The sequence below is a fragment of the Lithobates pipiens genome, unplaced genomic scaffold, assembly GCF_037356315.1.
Source record: "Lithobates pipiens isolate NorthernLeopardFrog02 unplaced genomic scaffold, aLitPip1_a1.2 Scaffold_19, whole genome shotgun sequence".
Lineage (NCBI taxonomy): Eukaryota > Metazoa > Chordata > Amphibia > Anura > Ranidae > Lithobates > Lithobates pipiens.
In genome coordinates this window covers 225,216,290-225,243,604 of record NW_027507764.1, presented here as the reverse complement: position 1 = coordinate 225,243,604, position 27,315 = coordinate 225,216,290, and the positions used below count along the sequence as shown (strand labels likewise).

Genomic DNA, 27,315 nt, shown 5'->3' with positions numbered 1-27,315 from the left:
AAAATGAGAACCTGCTCTCAATCTTTTGCTGATGGAAATTCGGCCAGCAAAATTCCGATGGAGCATACACACGGTCGCATTTTCCAACGAAAAGCTCTCATAGGTCTTTTGCTGGCTGAAATTCCGACTGTGTGTACACGGCATAAGATTGTCTGTTCCTAGTGATCAGGAACAGAAATCTCTCTCTACTCTCAGTCAGTCCCCTCCCCCCACAGTTAGAAACACCTCCCCAAGACACACTTAACCCCTTGATCGCCCCCCAATGTTAACCCCTTTCCTACCAGTGTCATTTATACAGTGATCAGTGGCTATTTTTAGCTCTGATCACTGTAATAATGTCACTGATCCCAAAAAAAGTGTCAAAAGTGCCCGATCTGTCCGCCGCACTGTCGCAGGCCCACTAAAAATTGCTGATCACCACCAATACTAGTAAAAAATAATAATAAAAATGCCATAAATCTATCCCCTATTTTGTAGACGCTATAGTTTTGCACAAACCAATCAATATATGCTTATTGTCATTTTTTTAACCAAAAATATATAGCAGAATACACATTGGTCTCATTGGATATTTATTATTGCAAAAAATAAGAAATATTGTTTTTCTTTTTCAAAATCGACGGTCTTTTTTTGTTTATAGCGCAAAATATAAAAACTGCAGAGGTAATCAAATACCACCAAAAGAAAGCTCTATTTGTGGGAAAGGACATAAAGTTTAGGTACAACATCGCATGACCACGTAATTGTCAGTTAAAGCGATGCAGTGTCGGATTGCAAAAAATGGCCTGGTCATGAAGGGGGTAAATCCTTCCAGTCCTTAAGTGGTTGACTTGGCACAAGAAAATAATAAGGTGATTGCTACTATCTTTAACAGGAATTTCTAGGGTCCAATTGGTGCATTCCCTGCCAGAAAATAAGGAATCAATAAAGAAATGAATTGGTCTACCTAGCTCATGCTAGTCGTGCTGTCTGATGAAAGGAAATAACCATAGGAATCTCAAGCTTTCTGAAAACAGGGAATCTCCATAGAATCAAAGGATCAAATTTCTACATAAATATAATGAGATCACTATTGCCTTTCACAGGAATTGCCTTTCTGCAGAAATGTATACATGTTTAAAAAGGCAGCTGCAGGACAATTGCAGCGCAGCCTCTTGAATAGTTTGCATACGGTCCCAGCAAACTGTGACTGAGCCCTCTCATAAGTAGTGATGGACGAACTTCCGACGGGACGTTTCGCGAACGCGAAACGCGAACGGGCACAAACGTTCGCGAAAACGACCGTTCGCCGCGGGCTCCATTGACTTCAATGGGAGGCGAATTTCGCAAACCTTTAGGTCGAATTTGCGGCCACGGGGTAATTATTAGGGGGTAGCACGTAGTCCCACCACCTGGACAATAGCATAATACATGTATGAGGTGAATTTGGGATCGATAACTACAAGCATTTTTTTTTTATTTGGGAAATTGTTCTGACAATTCAGGACTATGGAGCTAATGAAGGCAATGGAGGAGAGGGAAGGTCAGGGACCAGGGTAGGCAAACAAGAGGGTGCAGGAGATACAGAGCACTGACAGCAGCACCGTAATACAGAGCACTGACATCAGCACCGTGACATACAGCGCTGACAGCAGCTCCGTGACATACAGCGCTGACAGCAGCTCCGTGACATACAGCGCTGACAGCAGCTCCGTGACATACAGCGCTGACAGCAGCTCCGTGACATACAGCGCTGACAGCAGCTCCGTGACATACAGCGCTGACAGCAGCACCGTGACATACAGCGCTGACAGCAGCTCCGTGACATACAGCGCTGACAGCAGCTCCGTGACATACAGCGCTGACAGCAGCTCCGTGACATACAGCGCTGACAGCAGCTCCGTGACATACAGCGCTGACAGCAGCTCCGTGACATACAGCGCTGACAGCAGCACCGTGACATACAGCGCTGACAGCAGCTCCGTGACATACAGCGCTGACAGCAGCTCCGTGACATACAGCGCTGACAGCAGCTCCGTGACATACAGCGCTGACAGCAGCTCCGTGACATACAGCGCTGACAGCAGCTCCGTGACATACAGCGCTGACAGCAGCTCCGTGACATACAGCGCTGACAGCAGCTCCGTGACATACAGCGCTGACAGCAGCTCCGTGACATACAGCGCTGACAGCAGCTCCGTGACATACAGCGCTGACAGCAGCTCCGTGACATACAGCGCTGACAGCAGCTCCGTGACATACAGCGCTGACAGCAGCACCGTAAGCAGCCCCAGGAGGAAGTCAGCACAGCACAGGGATGGTGTGATCCCCTCATAATAAGAACCCCCAGGAGGAAGTCAGCACAGCACAGGGATGGTGGGAGCCCCTCATAATAAGAACACCCAGGAGGAAGTCAGCACAGCACAGGGATGGTGGGAACCCCTCATAATAAGCAGCCCCAGTAGAAATATGACACCGCTCAACCTCTTCAAAGAGGAGGGTAGGGGCATATAGTACGGTGTGCTTTTTTGGGTCAGGGAAGTGAGCCAAATGAATTAAGAAGGTCTGTGTGCTTGATTCCAAAAATTGTTTATAGACATATACATGGTCTACTGATCACATGTGTTGAATTCCTCCGAGATCCATGCCTCATTCATTTTTAGAAATGTGAGGTAGTTAACACTGTGGTGAGCTAGGCGAGTACGCTTATCGGTCACAATCCCCCCTGCTGCGCTGAACGTCCTTTCGGACAGGACACTGGATGAGGGGCAAGCCAACAGTTCGATTGCAAATTGGGCAAGCTCTGGCCAGAGGTCAAGCCTGCCCACCCAGTAGTCTAGGGGTTCATCACTCCTCAGAGCGTCCACATCGGCCGTTAACCCAATGTAGTCGGACACCTGACGGTCTAGGCGTTCCCTGATGCTGGATCCGGATGACACCTGTCGATGGGTCGGCTGAAAGAATGACCTCATATCCGAAGTCACCAACACATCTTCAAACCGGCCTCTTCTTGCAGGCGCTGTTGGATTGGTACCCGCAAATCCTTCTCTGGGAGTGGGAATTGCTCCTCTGCCAGCGCACGCAAAAGCAGAATGCAGCATTTCTCGAAGCAAGGCCTGGAAGTGCTGCATTCTGACAGCCCTCTGCGACGGCGGTAACATTTCCGCCATTTTGTGTTTGTACCGGGGGTCTAAGTACGTTGCCACCCAGTACTGGTCCTTGACCCTCATGCTTTTTATACGGGGGTCCCTATTAAAACACTGGAGCATGAAGGCCCCCATTTGCACTAAAGTGGAAGCGGTGTGGTGGCCTGGCTCCTGCTCATCATCCAGGATAATGTCGTCCTCTTCATTCTCCTCTCCCCATCCTCGCACAACAGGGATCCCAGAAAGGTTTAAAGCATGCTCTTCTTGCTCCTGCTCATCCGCCCCGGCACCATCCTCCTCTGACTCCTCATCAGACTCCTGTTGTTGACTTGTCTCAGATAGAGTAGCCCCCCCTGGGAATTCATCCAGCATTGCGACTTCCTCATCTTCCCGCTCCTGCTCCTCCACAGCCTGATCAATGACACGACGCAATGCACGCTCCAGAAAGAAGGCATAAGGTACCATGTCACTGATGGCGCCATGGCTGCGACTGACCAGTTTGGTGATCTCCTCAAATGGCCGCAGAAGTCTGCATGTGTCGCGCATGAGCAGCCACTGGCGCGGTGAAAAAAAACCCAGCTCCCCAGAACCGTTTCTTTCGCAGAGTTCATACAGGTAGACGTTAACTGCACGTTTCTGCTGGAGCAGCCTATCAAGCATATAGAAGGTTGAGTTCCATCGCGTCGGGCAATCGCAAATAAGACGTCTGACCGGCAGATGGTGTCGCCGCTGAATGTCAGCAAGGCGAGCCATGGCCGTGTAAGATCTTCTGAAATGGGCCGAGATTTTCCTTGCCTGCCGCAAGATGTCCTGGACCCCAGGGTATTTGACAAGGAATCGCTGCACGACCAAGTTTAAGACGTGTGCCATGCACGGCACGTGCGTGATTTTGCCCTGTTTCAATGCGCTAAGCAGATTGGCACCGTTGTCACACACCACTTTACCAACTGTCAAATTGAGCGGTGTTAGCCACTCATCTGCCTGTGAACGCAAAGCTGAAAGGAGTGCCGGGCCAGTGTGGCTCTTTGCTTCCAGGCACAACAGACGCAGCACGGCATGGCAACGTCTCACCTGGCATGTGGAATAGGTTCTGGGGAGCTTGGGCGGTGCAGTGGAAGAGACGCTAGCAGCGGAAAAGGAGGAGGCAGCTGAGGAGGAGAGGGAGGAGGATGGAGTAGGAGGAGGAGAAGAAGAGTCAGGCCTGCATGCAATCCGTGGCGGTAAAACCAAATCTACACGGGTGCCACGGGTTACATGCTTGACGGCCGTCAGAAGGTTCACCCAGTGGGCAGTAAAACTGATATACCTTCCCTGCCCGTGTTTGCTAGACCACGTGTCTGTGGTCAGATGTATCTTGGCACCGACACTGTGTGCCAGAGATACATTCACTTGCCGCTGAACATGGCCATATAGCTCTGGGATGCCCTTCTCTGAGAAATACTTCCTTCCTGGGACCTTCCATTGTGGTGTTCCAATGGCCACAAATTTGCGAAAGGCCTCCGAGTCCACCAGTTTATATGGCAGTAGTTGGCGGGCTATGAGTTCTGACAAGCCAGCCGCCAACCGTTGGGCAAGAGGGTTATCCGGCGTCATCATTTTTTTACGCTCAAACATTAGGCCCACGGAAGCCTGCCTTTTTGCAGAAAAATGTGAGCTTGGCGTGATGGAAGGTGGAGTGGAGGACAATTGTGAGGAGAGAGGAGAAGGAGAAGTAGAAGACGAGGCTGGACGGTGAGAGCCTGCAGTGTGGCTTTGTGTGTTCCGTTGCTCCCACTGGGCTCGGTGATGGCTGCTCATGTGCCTTCTTAAGGCGGTCGTCCCTAGGTGAGTATTGGGCTTACCGCGACTAACGCGTTGACTGCAAAGATTGCAGATGGCAACGCTATTGTCAGCAGCGGACACGTTAAAAAAAGCCCACACTGCGGAGCCATGTGCCGGTGTCCTGGGAGCGCCAGATGTGACCGTACATGGTCGATGACTCGCTCCTGATACATTTGCAGTCTGCTTTGTCCCTGCTGTGCAATGTAAGTCATTGCTGCTTCTCCTCCCTATCTGCTGGTCCATATCTCCCTCTGAACTCCCCTCCTCTTCCTCTCTTGTGGGCACCCACGTGACATCACTAGACACGTCATCATCAACGTCACCTTCCCCACCGCTATAAGTAGAGTAGGCAGCAACACCGGGGACCAACCTCCTCCTTGGGCTGATCTGGGTACTGGCGTCAGACTGCTGAGTAGCGCTTGTTGCTACCTCCTCTTCCTGATCCAATACCAAGAGTGGCTGCGCATCAGAAATGTCCTCTTGATATGGATCGGAAAATAATTCCAGTGACTCAAGCGGAAGGTATGTGGTGGTGGTGGTGGTGGTCGTGTTGTTGGTGGTAGTGTCTTTGGGGGTGCACATAGCAGAGAGTGAAGAAGAGGGTGCAGATCGAGAGGATGAGGAGGGTGCAGAAGAGTAAGGCTGAGCGAGCCACTCAACCAAGTCTGGTGCATCCTTTAAAGTAATTGAACGCACCTTCTGCAACTTCCCACTTTGGCTCAAGCCTGTTGCTCCTGCCCTACCCCTACCACCCCTGCGGAAGGGCCTGCCTCTTCCTCTGCATGTCATTTTTTAAATGACCCTGTGACAAAACTCTTAGTCCCTATACCGCTGAAGGACTGCTGCAGTATAGGTGAGCGGTCAGCAGTGGTGCACGTCAACCCTATCTATTGTGGACCTATAGCGGTCCTTACAGAACAGCAGACTGTACCGCACTCAAGCCTATGTACCGTAGCACCCTATACCAAGTTACCAGTCCTTATAAGAACTTTTGTGGACCAAGCAGGTTGTGTATTAGTGTTTAGCAGACTGTACGTCAGTCCCTATACCGCTGAAGGACTGCTGCAGTATAGGGCAGCGGTCAGCAGTGGTGCACGTCAACCCTATCTATTGTGGACCTATAGCGGTCCTTACAGAACAGCAGACTGTACCGCACTCAAGCCTATGTACCGTAGCACCCTATACCAAGTTACCAGTCCTTATAAGAACTTTTGTGGACCAAGCAGGTTGTGTATTAGTGTTTAGCAGACTGTACGTCAGTCCCTATACCGCTGAAGGACTGCTGCAGTATAGGGCAGCGGTCAGCAGTGGTGCACGTCAACCCTATCTATTGTGGACCGATAGCGGTCCTTACAGAACAGCAGACTGTACCGCACTCAAGCCTATGTACCGTAGCACCCTATACCAAGTTACCAGTCCTTATAAGAACTTTTGTGGAACAAGCAGGTTGTGTGTTAGTGATTAGCAGACTGTACGTCAGTCCCTATACCAATGAAGGACTGCTGCAGTATAGGGCAGCGGTCAGCAGTAGTGCACGGCAACCCTATGTATTGTGGACCGATAGCGGTCCTTACAGAACAGCAGACTGTAACGCACTCAGGCCTATGTACCGTAGCACCCTATACCAAGTTACCAGTCCTTATAAGAACTTTTGTGGACCAAGCAGGTTGTGTGTTAGTGATTAGCAGACTGTACGTCAGTCCCTATACCAATGAAGGACTGCTGCAGTATAGGGCAGCGGTCAGCAGTAGTGCACGGCAACCCTATGTATTGTGGACCGATAGCGGTCCTTACAGAACAGCAGACTGTAACGCACTCAGGCCTATGTACCGTAGCACCCTATACCAAGTTACCAGTCCTTATAAGAACTTTTGTGGACCAAGCAGGTTGTGTGTTAGTGATTAGCAGACTGTACGTCAGTCCCTATACCAATGAAGGACTGCTGCAGTATAGGGCAGCGGTCAGCAGTAGTGCACGGCAACCCTATGTATTGTGGACCGATAGCGGTCCTTACAGAACAGCAGACTGTACTGCACTCAGGCCTATGTACCGTAGCACCCTATACCAAGTTACCAGTCCTTATAAAAACTTTTGTGGACCAAGCAGGTTGTGTGTTAGTGTTTAGCAGACTGTGCGTCAGTCCCTATACCGCTGAAGGACTGCTGCAGTATAGGGCAGCGGTCAGCAGTAGTGCACGGCAACCCTATGTATTGTGGACCGATAGCGGTCCTTACAGAACAGCAGACTGTAACGCACTCAGGCCTATGTACCGTAGCACCCTATACCAAGTTACCAGTCCTTATAAGAACTTTTGTGGACCAAGCAGGTTGTGTGTTAGTGATTAGCAGACTGTACGTCAGTCCCTATACCAATGAAGGACTGCTGCAGTATAGGGCAGCGGTCAGCAGTAGTGCACGGCAACCCTATGTATTGTGGACCGATAGCGGTCCTTACAGAACAGCAGACTGTAACGCACTCAGGCCTATGTACCGTAGCACCCTATACCAAGTTACCAGTCCTTATAAGAACTTTTGTGGACCAAGCAGGTTGTGTGTTAGTGATTAGCAGACTGTACGTCAGTCCCTATACCAATGAAGGACTGCTGCAGTATAGGGCAGCGGTCAGCAGTAGTGCACGGCAACCCTATGTATTGTGGACCGATAGCGGTCCTTACAGAACAGCAGACTGTAACGCACTCAGGCCTATGTACCGTAGCACCCTATACCAAGTTACCAGTCCTTATAAGAACTTTTGTGGACCAAGCAGGTTGTGTGTTAGTGATTAGCAGACTGTACGTCAGTCCCTATACCAATGAAGGACTGCTGCAGTATAGGGCAGCGGTCAGCAGTAGTGCACGGCAACCCTATGTATTGTGGACCGATAGCGGTCCTTACAGAACAGCAGACTGTACTGCACTCAGGCCTATGTACCGTAGCACCCTATACCAAGTTACCAGTCCTTATAAAAACTTTTGTGGACCAAGCAGGTTGTGTGTTAGTGTTTAGCAGACTGTGCGTCAGTCCCTATACCGCTGAAGGACTGCTGCAGTATAGGGCAGCGGTCAGCAGTAGTGCACGGCAACCCTATGTATTGTGGACCGATAGCGGTCCTTACAGAACAGCAGACTGTAACGCACTCAGGCCTATGTACCGTAGCACCCTATACCAAGTTACCAGTCCTTATAAGAACTTTTGTGGACCAAGCAGGTTGTGTGTTAGTGATTAGCAGACTGTACGTCAGTCCCTATACCAATGAAGGACTGCTGCAGTATAGGGCAGCGGTCAGCAGTAGTGCACGGCAACCCTATGTATTGTGGACCGATAGCGGTCCTTACAGAACAGCAGACTGTAACGCACTCAGGCCTATGTACCGTAGCACCCTATACCAAGTTACCAGTCCTTATAAGAACTTTTGTGGACCAAGCAGGTTGTGTGTTAGTGATTAGCAGACTGTACGTCAGTCCCTATACCAATGAAGGACTGCTGCAGTATAGGGCAGCGGTCAGCAGTAGTGCACGGCAACCCTATGTATTGTGGACCGATAGCGGTCCTTACAGAACAGCAGACTGTAACGCACTCAGGCCTATGTACCGTAGCACCCTATACCAAGTTACCAGTCCTTATAAGAACTTTTGTGGACCAAGCAGGTTGTGTGTTAGTGATTAGCAGACTGTACGTCAGTCCCTATACCAATGAAGGACTGCTGCAGTATAGGGCAGCGGTCAGCAGTAGTGCACGGCAACCCTATGTATTGTGGACCGATAGCGGTCCTTACAGAACAGCAGACTGTACTGCACTCAGGCCTATGTACCGTAGCACCCTATACCAAGTTACCAGTCCTTATAAAAACTTTTGTGGACCAAGCAGGTTGTGTGTTAGTGTTTAGCAGACTGTGCGTCAGTCCCTATACCGCTGAAGGACTGCTGCAGTATAGGGCAGCGGTCAGCAGTAGTGCACGGCAACCCTATGTATTGTGGACCGATAGCGGTCCTTACAGAACAGCAGACTGTAACGCACTCAGGCCTATGTACCGTAGCACCCTATACCAAGTTACCAGTCCTTATAAGAACTTTTGTGGACCAAGCAGGTTGTGTGTTAGTGATTAGCAGACTGTACGTCAGTCCCTATACCAATGAAGGACTGCTGCAGTATAGGGCAGCGGTCAGCAGTAGTGCACGGCAACCCTATGTATTGTGGACCGATAGCGGTCCTTACAGAACAGCAGACTGTACTGCACTCAGGCCTATGTACCGTAGCACCCTATACCAAGTTACCAGTCCTTATAAGAACTTTTGTGGACCAAGCAGGTTGTGTATTAGTGTTTAGCAGACTGTGCGTCAGTCCCTATACCGCTGAAGGACTGCTGCAGTATAGGGCAGCGGTCAGCAGTAGTGCACGGCAACCCTATGTATTGTGGACCGATAGCGGTCCTTACAGAACAGCAGACTGTACCGCACCCAAGCCTATGTACCGTAGCACCCTAGACAGACCAAGTTACCAGTCCTGATAAAGAGCTTTGTGGAACAAGTGAGTTGTGAATGATTAGCAGACTGCAGCAGAAGGGCAGCAGTCAAGTATAATATTCTTTCTATATTTGGAAGAAAGAATATTATACGTGTACAAGCCTATTACCGTACCACTGATACCAGTCCTGAAAAGAACCTTTGTGGAACTAATAGTAACAGCAAGTCTTTAAAATTATCCTCACTGCCTGACACACTGCTTCCTGCCTGTCCCTATACAAATTGGCAAAAAAGAGTAGGCTGGAACGATTAGCTGGAACAGCTCTTTTGTGGACCTGATAGTAACAGCTAATGATGATGATGATGATGATGATGAAGAAAGACTAATCTGGCTGAGCTGTCCCTAAAATAGCAGCATACAGCGCTCTGTCCCTTTATCTAAACTGACAAAAGAAACTCAGGCTGCTGACCTAACACCTATACCAGTCCTGAAAAGAACTTTTGTGTACCAAATAGCTAGCGTTTTCTCTGTCCCTACTCCACACAGGATCCTTTCCCTACAGTGACAGAAGAAAGAATGTAAAATGGCCACCGGATCGGGTGTATTTATAGGTTAGGGGGAATGTCCAAGTGTCCATGAGCTGTCATGTCTCAATTGGTTGTCCTGTAACACATGATAAACGTGTCACGAAAGGTTAAAGTTCTTGTATACATTAAACACGTAAGTCCGCCGGGGCGAACGACGGAAAAAGGCGTTCGAACCCGCGGACGGCGAAAGTCGGAAATTCGCCGCGAAACGACCGCCGGGCGAACCGTTCGGCCATCACTACTCATAAGTAACAAGTCACTGTAATGTAATAATTCGGTTCTGTTAGTAAATTTAATCTTCAGATACTAATCTTTGTAAACAATGGAGGGATAAATTGATAGGGACTGGAATGTGAAAAGGTGCCCACATTTCTAACTGCTAGTTGAAAAAGTTAATATAATATATTAACAAACTTTATGGAGACTCCTACACAATCCACTGCATTTTCTCATTGAGCCTTAGCAAACTAGTTGTTTTCTCTCTGTAGAACTTTGCTTGTTATCTTGCTACAGCCTGCCTTCAGCTATTACATCTGCAGCTCCATTGCTTGCTTACCGCTCTATATGCTTGCTGACATAGGTTCATTGAAATTTGCTGATACATGGATTAGTTAGCCTACTATCTACGTACCTGGCTGTACCATAAATGTTTGGTTCTTGTAGGGCTGTAGTCTACCATGCTTTGTTTGATGCACTGTTTGATATGGAGGTTTGCACCTAAGACCCACTGGCGTTTGTACAGCCTAGCCCTGCGTTTTCCTTTCATAGGAGGTTATTCATACAGCCCTTTCATTAATTCCCCATGGTGATTGGGTCCTATTGCCTATATTTGGGATGTATGCATGGATGGATGGCCTCTAGACGCACAGTTTGATACCAAGACAACTTTATCTTTTCATGGTGGTGGAAGGTGGTCTTTGTTTAAACGTATTTTGTGTCGTTTTTTGTACTTTAATAAAGAATTTTCATATTTGCATTGACTTTGTACATTATTATTTTGGTTCATTTGAAGCCCCGGAGGCTCAGTAGCATTGTCTGGTTTTGGCAGACTCTACCTGTTTGCCATACGTTTGTGTGGTTTCATAATTGACCATGGAGCCTCACCATTTATTTATTTAATAGGTCAGTGGGCATTTGACCATGGAGGTGGTAATTTTTGGTACCCTGGTTATTGTTTTGAGCCGCGCTTTTATTGTTTATTGGGTAATAACAAAAAACAAAAAGAAAAACCACCTGTGCCAATAAGCTATTAAATATTGAGCAGCTGCCTAAATCCCTTATTCCTTTGAATACATAAATGTGACAGCTGTCATTCTTTTTTTTTTTCTTTTCTTTTTTCTCCTTCGTTTTCACTAGTTGGCCTGCTCAGCAGAATTGTTATCCTGTGAAAAGAATGGTGTCAGATACTGACTACAACATTTACAGACTACAGCATTTAAGGCCCCTTTCACACTTGTGCGACTTGTCCTGCAACTTGGGAATGCAAAGTTGCATGACAAGTCGTACCCCATGATTTCCAATGAGTACTGTTCATATATCTGTGCGACTTCAAGTCACAGAGACCTCAAAGCAGTCCCTGCACTACTTTCGTCCGACTTTGATGCGACTTGAGGTCAATAGTCAAAGTCAAATGTCAAAGTCGCAACAAAATCGCAACAAAATCGCAGCAAAATCACAGCAAAGTCGTGCGACTTTCAGGTCGCACAAGTTGGAAATGAACTTTACATAAGTGACTAACAAATTAAAGCCTAAATCTAGCTTTTTTAAGCAGTTGCATGTCGACTGGATGGAGGATGAATTGAGAAGGTGGACCTTTCATTCATCTGTCCCTCCTCCACTCATAGAAAACTTTTCACTGTATGAACCAAATAGTAAATCCTTGAGCAGGGGGGCAGAAAGGGCAGGTATAGTCAGCTTATTTGAGTCACTGCTGCAGCAGCTCATATTAGCCCCCAAAGCACCAGAAGATCACAGCTGCGGGGGTATCCAGGGGGCAGAGGACAGAGGATTTTAGGGAACAGAGCAGCCAGCAGCACACATAGAGCACTCAAAATGTATGTAAGTACTGTTCCTGGTGCTGATTTTAAAAAAAGGTCCCTAAACTTCAGCTTTAAATATATGCACTGACCATGACTCTATTTAATATTCCCTTCTTAGATATTGCAAATGCACTACAAGCGGTGGCTTTGAATAGAAAAATGATACACTGGACATCCAGATTTATTACTCTGGCTCCCATACCTGTACCACCCTTGTGGACCAGAGCAATTTTTACATTTTAAGTCCAGCAGTGGCAAAAATATGAACAATTATACTATTTACAAATCCATAACAAGCAGAAAAAGGGCCCTCCAGCTCCTTTTAATGTGAAATTATTCTTTTTCAGAAGATCAAAAGAAGGTTAATGAGCCTGATTTCATTCAATTTCGAAGGGGTTACACCAGTGGTTGCATTTAGGTGCGCATTTTGTGCAAGAATGTAGTGATGCATTGTTAAATTGCATTTTAGTGCATTGCTTTTGTTTTCATTTTTTAACATTTAGTTCATTCAACAAACAGCAGTGTATAGCAGTGAGTTATAGCATGATGGAGTCTGCTGCGCTGCGCTAAAATCCAACATGTATTATTATATATTTTTTGCGCATACTGTACCAGCACAGTATATTGGCTTGAACTAAGGCAAATTGCCTTGTCTGTGCATTGGGACTGCAACAGGCAAAGCTGTAATGGTCAAAGCTGCTAAACTTATTTCCTATTTAAACATCCTTGTAAGTCTTGTTAGACAACTTTGTTCAGCACATGAGCTTATCAGTAATTTTCTTATCTATCCGTAAACCTAAGGCAGCCCATAAATACACCAAATAATGATCCGTTGTCATATGTTTTGTGTTTTGAGAAAAGGTGGGATTTTTTGTGGATAGGTTTGATACCTTTTTGCTCATATTTTTTTCTGTATGAATAAAGTTTTATTCATTTTGATACTTTGGTGTAAAAGCTCTGTGATCTTTATTTTTGACTTTTGTTTGAAGCCTGTCCCACACGTTTTTGCATTGTAGTTTTAAAGTCACAGAATCACCCCTCACAGGAAAAGGAGCACACATTTGGCCTTACTTTGCATTGGTTTGATAGTGGAGCTACACACTGCATACACACACTGAAATTGCTCTTTAAGGATAAATTACTTTGAATTAATTTGTACAAATAGTGGAAAGAAAAACTAGAAGTTTTTTTGTTTTTTTAAGACCTTGTTCACACAGGTATTTACCCTCATGGGGATGCACAGGTGCTTTGTGCATTGCCGGCAGCTCCATTGCGGTCAATGGGACACAGCCCTTGCATAGACACAGTCGCTACTCCCAATGTGACATGGGTGCAGGTGCATGGCCCTGAATGCACCCTGGATGCTGTCATGCAAGATATACTCAATAGTATTCCCTTTCACCTCTCTTCCTAAAAAGTTATGTTGGGTGGTAAATGGAGGAGTGGAGAACTTGCACCAGAAAAGAGAACAATTAGTAGGGAGGGGGCTGTGCCAGGTAATTGACTAGTCAAATTTTCTAGCAAGGTTAAAGTCATATTACAAGCAAATAAATATAATTTTTGGAAAGCAAAAACACCACAAGTAAGAACGTAAAATACTTGAATTTTCTCTGTTTTTACCTATAATTTTTTTTTTTTTAAAGAAACAAATTCAAAACGTACCATCCCTAGACCTCCTGAATTAATCTGCAGTAAACCCCTTACTCCAACTGCTTACTTATTTCTTTTAGGCATGACACTTTTTAATATGACATTTGATTTAAGTTATGTATAGTTGCCTTAATTTTTTACTTTGAACTAAATAAAGGAGGAATACAGTTAAAATGACTTGACAATGAGTGCCTAATGTAAAAGACTGAGTTCTGTATAAATAGACTTTAGCACTATGAATTATTGGGATATGCAAACTTAACAAAAAAAACATAGAATGCACCACTGTCTGATCCCTGAAGGGATGTAAAATGTGAAAGATAAATCAAAGTATAATTTAAGGGCATATTCCACCTTTGCAAAAAATCCAAAATGCACACACATTGACTTTGCTCCCCTTTATTGCAAAGCGCTGCACAAACTGAATATTATTAGTAATGATGATAACAATAATAATAATGTATTTATTTATTTATTTTGCATTCAGCTTGTAAGGCACCCATGAGTATCATGAGTGCTCTTAGTCCAGCCACAGGTTACAAGACTGGAGGAAGTATATGATTTAAAACAGTAATCCAGTTCAGTAAGGCCAAAAAGCAATCTCACATTTTTGTAAAGGTTTTATGGCTTACATATCAATATTTCCAGATACAGTTGCCAGGATATCACTAAAAGACAATTACAGACCAGAGAATATAGCACACATGTCAACAAATAGATCTCATCTTTGAAGGGAAAGAAGGTCACTTGTGGAACAGTAATATATCTGAAAGCGCGAATATCAATAAATAACACTTTATTATAAAAAGGTGAAAAAGACAAAAAACTTTTTTCTAACAGACAACTACATTTGTGCAATCACATTCTTTGTGTGTTACCGAGGTCTACACTGACCCATTCTTTTTATAAATTTTCTATTTGCTTGCAAGGTGACATTTCCTTTATACATTAGAAAAGCTATATGGTATGACAAAGAAGAGGTATTATTTTACAATACAATTGTAAATATATATCGTTATTTGCTAATGATGTATGTGTTTGCTCATACAATATCTTATCTCATACTGTATATAATATATAAAATCTTCATATAAACCATTTGTAGTTTACACACTGTACACTTTCAGTTACTCTTTGTCACTGGGAAAAAATATTGCACCTATACCATAGGAATAAGGGTAAGACAGTGCTTCTGCTAAGAAATTGGGATCTCTAATGGAGACATCAACGTCTGTTACCAAGGTAGACACGCAGATAATAAAATTAGTTTAAGAAAGTATTACATTTATTATAGCAAAATAGCATAAAGAATCCCATAATCATCTTTATATATAATCCATAGGTGATGCTTGATACAAGAAATAACAAGATGCTTGAGTATGCAGAAGGGCCGTCAAGTTTTGCAGATTCCTGCTTCTTCAAAGGGACCGCATGCATCTATGATTTCAACCAATTTGAGACTAGAGATGCCTACACGGACAGTCGTGACATCGTACCACGCTCGGGACTCAGCCGCAGAGCCAGCTACAGCAGCTTTCTAGTGGAAGCCAGAGCCACAAGGGTTGGATAGTGGGGGTATCGGATCATGTAATTAACAGGATATCAGATAGTACCAATAATCTTGGCATTGTCACATGCCTTAAGTTGTTACCCAGCACAGTGCATGGTGGATAACTTTACATCCACTAGGACTTTTGAATATTTAGGGGATTGACGGCGTCCTATTTTATTCATTACCAGGGATTTGGAGACACTTATCTGTTTCTGGAAAGAGTCCAATAGCACTTTTTTTCCTATATATTGCACCTATAACATCACATGATCCCCAAAATGTTATTTTCTTTTCTCAAGCATGGTGCTGTCCAACCCTGATCTGTACAATCTTCTCTTTAATAACATTTCAGAACAATAATCAACCAAAAAGGTATATCCCACACAATAGACTTTACTCCTCTTACTGGTGCCCCCAGGTAATGTTTTCTAAGTTGCAGATAGGCTGATTATCTTCTGTAGCTGTCAATACTACATATAGCAGGTGGCACGTGTGTTCAGTCAATGGATACCTTTAGGGCACGTTTCCATTATACGGTTCTCTGAACTTTTGAACTGATCCTAAAGGCACTTAAAAGGATGCAGAGAAGTTGATGTGTTGGTTCCAGCAAGCATATCTTCCACATGGTGTGGAAAGTAGTTGATTCAGCTACACATAACATGCAAAATATCCTTCATCCTTCATCAAAAATGCAGACACATTTTTAGGATAAACATCACTGCACTACTTAACGTGGTAATGTTATGTATGCCAGGATTCCTTTAGCTACAGTAGTCAATTGAGCACTACAAAAAAATCATAAGAATGTAATGATGCTACATTACCTATCCATATCTTTAAGGCATTCTGAACAATCCACAGGGAGATAAAAACTGATGTAGTCTTCACACTCTCCCACAATTAGGGCTAGTACACACAATGAGAAAATCTAACAAAAATATACCTCTTTCAGAGTGATTGTCCAATAATCTGATCGTTAGTACCCAGCTTGCAAGAGACAATCATGACAGGTAATGCGCAAAATATCCGAAGGGACGAACATGAACATTTTTCTGGTATGATAACAGAATGTACAATTTTCATATAATCAGTACAGAATAATCAGGAGACCAAGCCCACATGTGCTCAGAAATAAAAGAATGCTTTACAAAATTTTACCCGCCACAAGGAGAACAATTTTTGACATAGAGATAAAAATTATGGCTATACTTACAAGAAAAGTTATCCAAAATACCTCTAACTTGCCCTGGTATTTTATGAGACATTTTATGTTGTCTACTCCTTCACCTTTATCTTCTAAACTGAGCCATCTCGACTTCCACCCTGACTTTGCTTCCAAAAATGTCAGGGCTGGTTAAAGGTAGGATACTCCAGAGTGCAACATTTTCTCAATCCTTAGGATGATCACATCCTTCACTAGTGTCTAGGGATGAGCCGAACAACCCCCCCCCCCCCCCCCCGGTTCGGTTCGCACCAGAACCTGAGAACGGACCGAAAGTTCGTGTGAACTTTAGAACCCTGTTCAGTCTATGGGACTCGAACATTCAAAATCAAAAGTGCTCATTTCAAAAGCTAATATGCAAGTTATTGTCCTAAAAAGGGTTTGGGGACCTGGGTCCTGCCCCAGGGGACATGTATCAATGCAACAAAAAGTTTTAAAAATGTCAATTTTTCTGGAGCTGTGATTTTAATAATGCTTAAAGCGAAAAAAAAAAAAAAGTGAAATATTTCTTTAAATATCGTACCTGGGGGGTGCCTACAGTATGCCTGTAAAGTGGCACGTGTTTCCCGTGCTTAGAACAGTCCCTGCACAAAATGACATTTTTAAAGTCAAGTGAAACAAGGATTCGTGATAAAGCTTCAGTGGAGAGGAGACACGTTTTTCCCATATTAACTCTTACAGGAGAGAATTTCCCTAGATTTCATCTCACTTCTTGTTGTCTCCTTCCATTTGCCAGTAGGAGTCGTTTGTAAGTTGGATGTTTGAAAGTAGGGGCCTGCCCTATATACTCTGCAGAAATCTGGGCCTTAGGTGTTGATGTTGCCACAACACTGTAAGCCCCCAAAGTTACTCTTGGTGGGCGCTGGAATGCCCTGCTGTGAAATATTATATCAAGAATTGTAATTACATGCAACTGTTGAACGGGGCAGAAAAATTGGGCCTTTGGTGGTGGTGGTGGTGTTGCCACAACACTGTAAGCCCTCACAGTTACTCCTGGTGGGCACAGGAATGGGCCCTGCTGTGAAATATTAGATCAAGAATTGTAATTAGGCACTGGTGCTGGTGCCACAACACTGCAACCCCGCACAGATACTCTAGATGGAGTGCAGGAATTAGCCCTGATGCAAAGTATTGCATCAAAAATTGTAATTACACGCCCCTGTTAAACAGGGGCAGAAAAATTGGGCCTTAGGCACTGGTGCCACAACACTGCAACTCCTCACAGATACTCTAGTTGGAGCGCAGGAATGAGCCCTGCTGCAAATTATTGCATCAAAAAATGGAATTACACACCCCTGTTAAACAGGGGCTGAATATTTGGGCCTTAGCCACTGGTGGCAGCACCCAGAACCAAAAATGTTCTTACAAGCTATCAGCATGATCAATGAGGAGGAAGAGGATAGTCACTCAGCATAACAGGATAGTGACTCAGCATCAGCATAGGCAGTCTTGAAGGAATCTGACATTGAAAAAATTGACAAAAAAAATATTCGGTTACATCAGCATCAGGTGCTTGGTAGCTGGTGGTGATCCAAGAATGATTCATTTTTATGAAGGTCAGTCGAGCAACCGAGTCGGTGAACAGGTGCACCCTGTGATCGGTTACAAAGCCTCCAGCAGCACTGAATGTGTGTTCCGAAAGAACACTGGATGCAGGACAGGCCAGTAGCTCAATTGCATACTGTGCAAGCTCTGGCCAGTGATCCATCCTCAAGACCCAGTAACCCAGAGGACTTTCGGTGGGAAAGGTGTCCAAGTCTGATCTTCCCCCTAGGTATTCCTGCACCATGTAAATCAGACGCTGGCGATGGTTGCTGGAACCGATCATACCTTGGGGTGGCAGACTAAAAAATTGTCTGAACGCATCAGTCAGACGGCCACCTTCTTCACCTCTCCTTCTGTGACTGACCAAAGCCTCAGCAAAACGTTGTCCAGGACCAGGAATTTGTAACCTCCTAGTCTCTGGGAACGCATTGCGCAGACCTTTCTGCAAGGCCTCCCGAAGATGTTTCATCCCCTGCTCCCTCTGCAATGGCAAGATGAGGTCCACAACCTTACCCTTGTAACATGGATCGAGTAATGATCCCTCTCCTTGATCCGACAAATACGAGGATCCTTCCGCAGGCTTTGCAGGATCAGGGAGGCCATGCAGCATAGACGCATTCGGTCCGGAGGCTTCTGGGTCACTAAGGACAACATGACAGCCACCTCCTCCCAGCCATGTACAATTCCATGGGTTTCTTGGGACTGTAAATGATCCCTTAAAGCAGGGGTCTCAAACTGGTAGCCCTCCAGCTGTTGCGAAACTACAAGTCCCATGAGGCATTGCATGGCTGACAGTTACACGCATGACTCCTACAAGCAGAGGCATGATGGGATTTGTAGTTTCACAACAGCTGGAGGGCCACCAGTTTGAGACCCCTGCCTTAAAGACTGCTGCTGATGTTGAGTGCTAGGCTCCACCTCCATGCTGACACAATCCTCCTCCACCTCTTCCTGTGTGATCAGCAGGCCAGCAGGAACACTTTCTGGATAAAGGGGGCCTTGAGAGGTAAGGAAGTCCTCCTCTTCCTGCCTCTGTTCTACCTAAAGTGGCCTGTCCATTATTCCATGCAGCATGTGCTCCAACAGGTGGACAAGAGGGACAGTGTCACTGATGCATGCACTGTCACTGCTCATCATCCTCGTGGCCTCCTCAAATAGTGACAGGACAGTGCATGCATCCCTGATCATGGCCCACTGACGTGGGAAAAAAAAACAAGCTCACCTGACCCTGTCCTGGTGCCATAGTTGCACAGGTACTCACTGATGGCCCTCTGCTGCATGTGCAGCCGCTGCAGCATGGCCAACGTTGAGTTCCACCTGGTGGGCACGTCACAGATTAGGCGGTTCTTGGGCAGGTTAAATTCCTTTTGGAGGTCAGCCAGCCGAGCACTGGCACTATATGACCATCAGAAATGCACACAGACTTTCCTGGCCTGCCTCAGGACATCCTGTAAGCCTGGGTACCTGCCCAAGAACCGCTGCACCACCAAGTTAAGGACATGAACCAAACAGGGCACATGGGTCAGTTGTCCCTGTCGGAGAGCGGAGAGAAGGTTGGTGCCATTGTCACAAACCACCATTTCTGGCTTAAGCTGGCATGGCGTCAACCACCTCTCAGCCTGCCCCTGCAGAGCTGACAGAATCTCTGCCCCAGTGTGGCTCCTGTCCCCCAAGCACACCAGCGCAAGCACCGCATGGCATCTTTTTGCCTGCGTACTTGCATAGCCCCTATGGAGCACCACTGGTTCCAAGGACAAAGCACAGGAAGAGGCCATTGAGGAAGAAGAAGAGGAGGGGTGGAGGAGAAAGGTGTGTCAATCACCAGTAGTAGCATTTTGGAGGCGTGGTGGCGGAACAACCTCCAACACTACTGCGCCTTGTCCTACATCCTTCCCAGCTGCCAGCACAGTCACTCAATGCGCCGTGAAAGATGGGTAATGTCCCTGTCCATGCCTGCTGGACCATGAGTCAGCAGTAATATGCACCTTATCGCTGACCGCCCTATCCAGTGAGGCCAAGACATTGCCTTCCACATGCCGGTAGAGAGCCAAAATCGCCTTCCGTGAGAAAAAGTGGCGTATGGGAACCTGCCACTGAGGAACCGCACATTCCACAAACTCACAGAAGGGGGCAGGGTCTACCAATGGAAAAGGCAGCAGTTGAAGTGCTAGCAATTTATCCAAGCTAGAATTCAACCGTTGGGCATGTGGATGGCTGGGAGTGAATATCTTTTGGAGGTGCAGCAGCTGGGGCAGGGAAATTTGTATGGTACAATCTGACGTGTACCGCTAGCAGATTGCCCACAAGTAACTTGGCTGTGACACACCTAACTCTACACCTTCATTCCTCTCAGTGCAGGTTTCAGAGAGGACTGAAGGTATAGTGGGTTTGGAGATCCCAGCTGATGAGGAGCAAGGAGAGGTCCTCTTTGTTCTTTGGTGTTAGTCTTTTAGGTACGCTTGCCAATGAACTGCATGGCAGGTCGACATATGTCTGGTCAAGCATGTTGTGCCAAAGTGGCTGATGTTTTGGCCACGCAAGATAAGCTTGAGACATATGTTGCAAATAGCAGAGGTGTGATCTGATGCACTCATCTCAAAAAAGGCCCACACCAAAGAACTTTTGGAATAACATGCAGAGACAGCAGCGACCTGCACATGCATAGCTCTGCGGTGTGATACAGTCGGTGTGCTGCCCTAAAGCTGGCCCCTGGAGGGCATCCTGCATCATTGGAGATGTGCTTCCTCATCCTCCTCTCTCCTATCAGGCACCCACGTGGAGTCAGTGACCTCATCATCCCCCCCCTCCTCATCACTGGAGCAAACCTGACAGTATGCTGCAGCTGGGGGAACATGACTGCCAGATTGCTGTCCTTCTTGGGCACCCCCTCTCTGGGCTCACGTTACTTCCTTCCTCTAGCTGGGTACCATCATCAGAGCCTTCAAAACACTGGGCATCCTCCTGGAGCATGTAGCTAACATTGTGGTCAAACAGTTTGGGGGACTCCTCAGGAGGACATGGTGGTGCTAGGGAAGGAGTGACTGATCCGAGGGAAGAGGTCGTGTTGGCAGCTGCTTTGCCAGACAAAGTACCCCGAGCCTGGGTGAGAGAGGATGAGGAGGATGAGGACGGCTTGGTCACCCACTCTATCAAGTCTTCGGCATGTTGCGGCTCAACACGGCCAGCTGCTGAAAAAAAGGGCAAGCGTGTCCCACAGCCACGTGCTGATGAGGATGCACCGTGTCCACGACCAGCACTGTTGCCTCTAGACACAGAGCCTGCTTGCCCTCTTTTATTGGCTTGTGACTGTCTGCTTGTTGGCCTTCCAGACATACGAATGGCCTGCAGGGAGATGTAGCTGCAAAAAGCTGGGATGTATATATATACTGATTATACTGCAGTTAGCAGAATCAACTGCCTGCCTGTAGTATTATTAGTATGAGAACACCAACAATTGTATTCAGTTAGCTTTAGTTGCAAAACTATGCAGAGGACACAGTACACTAATTGAAAATACTTCAGCTCCCTGCCTGTGGTATTAGTGTGAGAACACCTGCAATTGTATTCAGGTAAGCTTTAGGTGCACACTGTGCAAAGGACACTAAAACAAAATACTGCAGCTCCCTGCCTGTGTTTGTATGAGAACACGGGCAATTGTATTCAGGTAAGCTTTAGGTGCATACTGTGCAAAGGGCACTAAAACTAAATACTGCAGCTCCCTGCCTAGCTAAACTGAATACAGTGTATAAATATATATACACAACACCTGGGATGCATATATATCCTCTACACACTGTAACTGAAGTTAACTGACTCGCCTGCCTACTCTATCTAACTCAAATGAAATTACACTGTCTCTCTCTTTTTCTGTCTCTGTCTTTAACCACCGCCACAACACACTACACAAGGCTGTTTCGCAGGCAGCCTTATATAGTGTGGGGCGTGTACTAAACCCCCTGAGACATAATCAGCCAAAGCCACCCTGGCTTTGGCCAATTATGGCTCTCCGTTTTTTCTGTGCTGTGATTGGCCAAAGCATGTGGGTCATAATGCATGCTTGGGCAATCAGTAGCCAGCAATGCACTGCGATGCTGCAGTGAATTATGGGCCATGACACGCCACTCGAATTTGGCTCGAACGGCCCATAACGTTCAGAATTCGGTGAACGGCCGAACAGATGATGTTCGAGTCGAACATGGGTTCTATTTGAACTCGAAGCTCATTCCTACTAGTGTCATATGAACATTATGTTCCATATCCTCTCTATAATGTACTGTATTCTCTGCTTGAATACAGTATATTTCTCTCCAGCCTAAATTCAGAAATAGAAATTCGATCTCTGACTTTTTTTTTATTTTTTATCAGAATAGCAAGATAGGCTGGAGTTGATTTAGTAAAGAAATAGACCACGTTGACCTTACAAAATTAATTGCCGCTTACCTTAGTGAATGTGGTGAAAATTCACTTTGCAAACAATGCCCAATCACACTGAAGGATTATAAAAAAAAAAAAAAAAAGGCATAGATATGAGTGAATGATTGAAATCAGCTTAGTTTCATTACATTTACTAAGCTAAGTAGACGTTCCCTTAGAAAATGAAAATTCACTTCCAATCTCTTTTAGAAAATCAACCCCACTGTGTCTGCACATAAATCTTCCATCTCTAACTACTATCAATAGGTCAAATACAACATTTGGCACACATGCATTAGGTTTCCTCAGTTAATTTCATGCTTTTTTCTTACATTACCTTAAACACATTCCCAGGACAACATATACAGTATCTCACAAAGGTGAGTACAACCTTCACATTTTTGTAAATATATTATTATATCTTTTCATGTGACAACACTGAAGAAATGACACTTTGCTACAATGTAAAATAGTGAGTGTACAGCTTGTATAACAGTATAAATTTGCTGTCACCTCAAAATAACTCAGCACACAACCATTAATGTCTAAACTGATGGCAACAAAAGTGAGTACACCCCTCAGTAAAAATGTTCAAATTGGGCCCAAAGTGCCAATATTCTGTCACCATTATTTTCCAGCACTACCTTAACCCTTTTGGGCATGGTGTTCACCAGTGCTTTACAGGTTGCCACTGGAGTCCCCTTCCACTCCTCCATGACAACATCACGGAGCTGGTGGATATTAGAGACCTTGCGCTCCTCCACCTTCCCTTTGAGGATTCCCCACAGATGCTCAATAGGATATAGGTCTGGAGACATACTTGGCCAATCCATCATGGTCATCTTGGAGGTGTGTTTGGGGTCGTTATCATGTTATAATACTGCCCTGCGGCACAGTCTCCAAAGGGAGGGGGTCATGCTCTGCTTTAGTATGTCACAGTACATGTTGGCATTTAATGAACTGTAGGTCCCCAGTGCTGGCAACGCTCATGCAACCCCAGACCATAAAACTCCCACCACCATGCTTGCCTGTAGCAAGACACACTTGTCTTTGTACTCCTCAGCTGGTTGCCACGACATATGATTGACACCTTCTGAACCAAATAAGTTTATCTTGGTCTCATCAGACCACAGGACATGGTTTCAGTAATCCATGTCTTTGGTCCGCTTGTCTTCAGCAAACTGTTTGCAGGCTTTCTTGTGCATCATCTTTAGAAGAGGAATCCTTCAGGGACGATGCGATGCAAACCAATTTGATGCAGTGTGTGGCGTATGGTCTGAGCACTGACAGGCTGACCCCCCACCCCTTCAACCTCTGCAGCAATGCTGGCAGCACTCATAAGTCTATTTTCCAAAGACAACCTCTGGATATGACGCTGAGCATGTCTACTCCACCTCTTTGGTCGACCATGGAGAGGCCTGTTCTGAGTGGAACCTGTCCTGTTAAACCGCTGTATGGTCTTGGCCACAGTGCTGCAGCTCAGTTTCAAGGTTTTGGCAATCTGCTTATAGCCTAGGCTATCTTCATGTAGAGCAACAATTCTTTTTTTCTGATCCTCTGAGAGTTCTTTGTCATGGGGTGCCATATTGAACTTCCAGGGGCCAGTATGAAAGAGAGAGTGTGAGAGAGATAACACCAAATTTACCACACCTGCCACTTAAGGTCAGAGGAACGTGGGGTCGCCCGTTTAAGTCACTGAGTGGCCCCGCCCTCAGCTATATAACAGCTGTCATGGAGAAGAAGCATCACTTGGCGGGAGTCTCCCATGGAGGCGGAGCTGTGGCTGCTTTTTTTTTCTTTTTTTGGCTCATCGGGCGGCATGAGATGGATCTACAATATTTTCTAATAAAGGACTTGTCCCAAAGTGTCTTCTGTTTTTTTTACTAATTTTGACATTTTTTGCGAAATGGTAGGGGTACAATGTGCCCGTTACAAATTAACATGGTGGAAGGCCAGGATCTGGGGGTCCCCTTCTTAAAGGTGGCTTCCAGATTCTGATAAGCCCCCCACCCGCAGGCAAGGGTTGTGGAGATGAGGCCTTTGTCCCAATCAACATGGGGACAAGGGGCTTTGGGGTGGGGGGGGGGCGATCGCTCGTCCCCACCCCTTTTCCTGACCGGCCGGGCTGCATCCTCCCCATGTTGAGGGCATGTGGCTTGGTACGGTTCAGGAGGGGAGGGTGCTCAATCGTCCCTCCCTCTTTTCCTGCGGCCTGCCAGGTTGCGTGCTTGGATAAGGGTCTGGTATGGAATTTGGGGGGGACCCCTACGCCATTTGTTTTTTTTTATTTGGCACAGGGTTCCCCTTAATATCCATACCAGACCTGAAGGACCTGGTATGGATTTTGGCGGGACCCACACGCAATTTTTTTTAAACTTTTGGTTCGGGTTCCCCTTTAATATTCATACCAGACCCAAAGGGCCTGGTAATAGACTGGGGAGGACCCATGCTGTTTTTCTCAATGAGTTTTATCTATATTGCCAAGACCCGACAACTCATTACGGTCAGTTTTAAATGACTTTTTTTCCTTTAGAAATGTCACTTTGCTGTGGTACTGTTCTAAACACGGGGAAACTGCGCCACTTTACAGGCATCCTATAGACACTCCCCAGTCACGATATTTATTATTTTCAAGGAATATTTCATTTTTATTGTTTCACTTTAAGCATTATTAAAATCACTTCTCCCGAAAAAACTGCTGTTTTTAAAACTATTTTTGCATTGATAAATGTCCCCTGGGGTATGACCCGGGTCCCCAAACACTTTTTATGACAATAACTTGCATATAAGCCTTTAAAATGAGCACTTTTGGTTTTTCATGTTAGTGTCCCATATACTTTAACGGGGTTCCGCGGCTTTCAAATTTGTCTTCTTATGACTATAAGAAGTAATAAAACATATCTCCCAACTTTTTGAGATCAGCAAAAGTATGCAAGCATAGGACACACCCCTTGCTATGCCCCTTTAAAAGAGAATTGTACAAAAAAACAAGATTGGTTAAACCCACAAGTGCTTTTATACCACTACTACTTTTTTATACTGGCTTTTGGAATTTACAAATACAACCATTTAGAAATTGGATGAACGGTTTATGGAAATGGAGGTGACTTCGCCCTTTACACTAGTCACAAAATGGCTGATAATAAATCATTTGAACTGAATTGTTCTTTAAAGGCTGCTTTAGCACTAATGGTATTTATAGAGTACTGTTTTAATGAGATATGATTGTCAAACAAAAGGAGCTGTGCCTTTCAGAACAGATCTACCTAGGCCTGCACTGCTGATAAAAGCCAACTGTAACAAGTACAAGGTATTTAATCTTTCATCTTGAATCTGGGCTTCACTTTGTGACCTTACCTATTTATAGAATAATGAGGGACACACATAAAAAAAAAAAAGATATATTTGTGTCAGTGTGTTGATTATGGGTAATATGCATTAACAACTGGCAAACTGATAATAAAGTCCTTAGTTTATTTTTTTTATTAGAAATTTATAAAATGATGCATAAAAAATAACTTGCATGTAACATAAAATGATCTCCTGTTAAAATGTTTTAATGCAAGTTTGAAGGCTGAATTTAGAATTTAGAATTTAACCACTTCGACCCCGGAGGATCTGGCTGGCCAAAGACCAGAGCACTTTTTGCGATTCCCAAGCAAAATCTACGTCCTTTTTTTTCCCACAAATAGCGCTTTCTTTTGGTGGTATTTGATCACCTCTGCAGTTTTTATTTTTTGCGCTATAAACAAAAGAAGAGTGAAAATTTGGAAAAAAAAAGCATTATTTTTTACTATAATAAATATCCCCCAAAAATATATAAAAAACATTTTTCTTTTCCTCAGTTTAGGCCGACATATTTTTGGTAAAAAAGATTGCAATAAGCGTTTATTGATTGGTTTGCGCAAAAGTTATAGCGTCTACAAAATAGGGGATAGTTTTATGGCATTTTTATTAATAATGTTTTTTTTTTACTATTAATGGCGACGATCTGCAATTTTTATCATGACTGTGACATTATGGTGGACACATCAGACACTTTTGACACATTTTTGGGACCACTGGCATTAATACAGCGATCAATGCTATAAAATTGCATTGATTAATGTAAAAATGTCACTGGCAGTGAAGGGGCTAACCAGGAGGGGGCACTGCAGGGGTTAAGTGTGTCCTAGGGAGTAATTTGGTTTAGGGTATCCCCGCGCTGTCGTCAAGGGCCTAAACTATTTAAAAGGATAGGTTGCAGCAAACTACCGACAGGGGTATGAACCCTAACCCCCAGATAATAAAAGAGAAAATCAAACAGATGGTGTTGCGCTACCTGAACTAGATATAAATATAAATATAAAGAGCCTAGTACTGGAAAAATTAAAATCTAGCTATAAATCAACTAGCCTATCTTAAATAGAAATTAAGGTGCCTTGTGCTAGTGTATTATAAAACTTAAATTCCAGAAATCATGTGTTTATATATCAACATAAGTAACTAAGTAAAAGGAAAAAATATTCCATAAAGTGCAAATGTTAAAACGTGCAATTCATAGTGCATGAACAAAATGATAAAATACAGTCTTTAGTGAAATTAAATAAAGTGCCAGTGATAGTTGGTTCCGTAATCTTCTTAAAAAATATAAAAAAGTTGTTAAATATGTATATAAGACAGTCTATATAAAAGCTGAAATAGGTGCTCAGTGACTTGTTCAGTGCTTCTCAAAAGAAAAACAGGTGCCAGCAATCGTGTTGTAATTTCTGTGTCTCCAGTATACACGGCACACTAGGTGAAATGGCCCCTTACCTTACTGCTGTAAGGTAAACAGCAAATCAAGCAGCAAAAACAAGGGTCCAGGGATTCTATCCCAATTCCTAGCAGGTGGATATTGGTCCCCTCAGGTAGGTATT

General features: G+C 44.9%; 1 protein-coding gene across 2 annotated transcripts in view; it reads right to left on the bottom strand.

Annotated features, from left to right (window-relative positions):
• Window positions 1-27,315, bottom strand: part of COBL (cordon-bleu WH2 repeat protein) — a 494,130-nt gene that overhangs the window by 422,035 nt on the left and 44,780 nt on the right. Inside the window, exon 3 of one of the 2 annotated variants that reach the window (XM_077491755.1) lies at window positions 22,445-22,492. The exons of the other annotated variant lie outside the window; for it this stretch is intronic. Within the exon in view, the coding sequence (XP_077347881.1) occupies window positions 22,445-22,492 (48 nt within the window). The remainder of the gene's footprint in view (window positions 1-22,444; window positions 22,493-27,315) is intronic. 2 annotated transcript variants of the gene reach the window in all.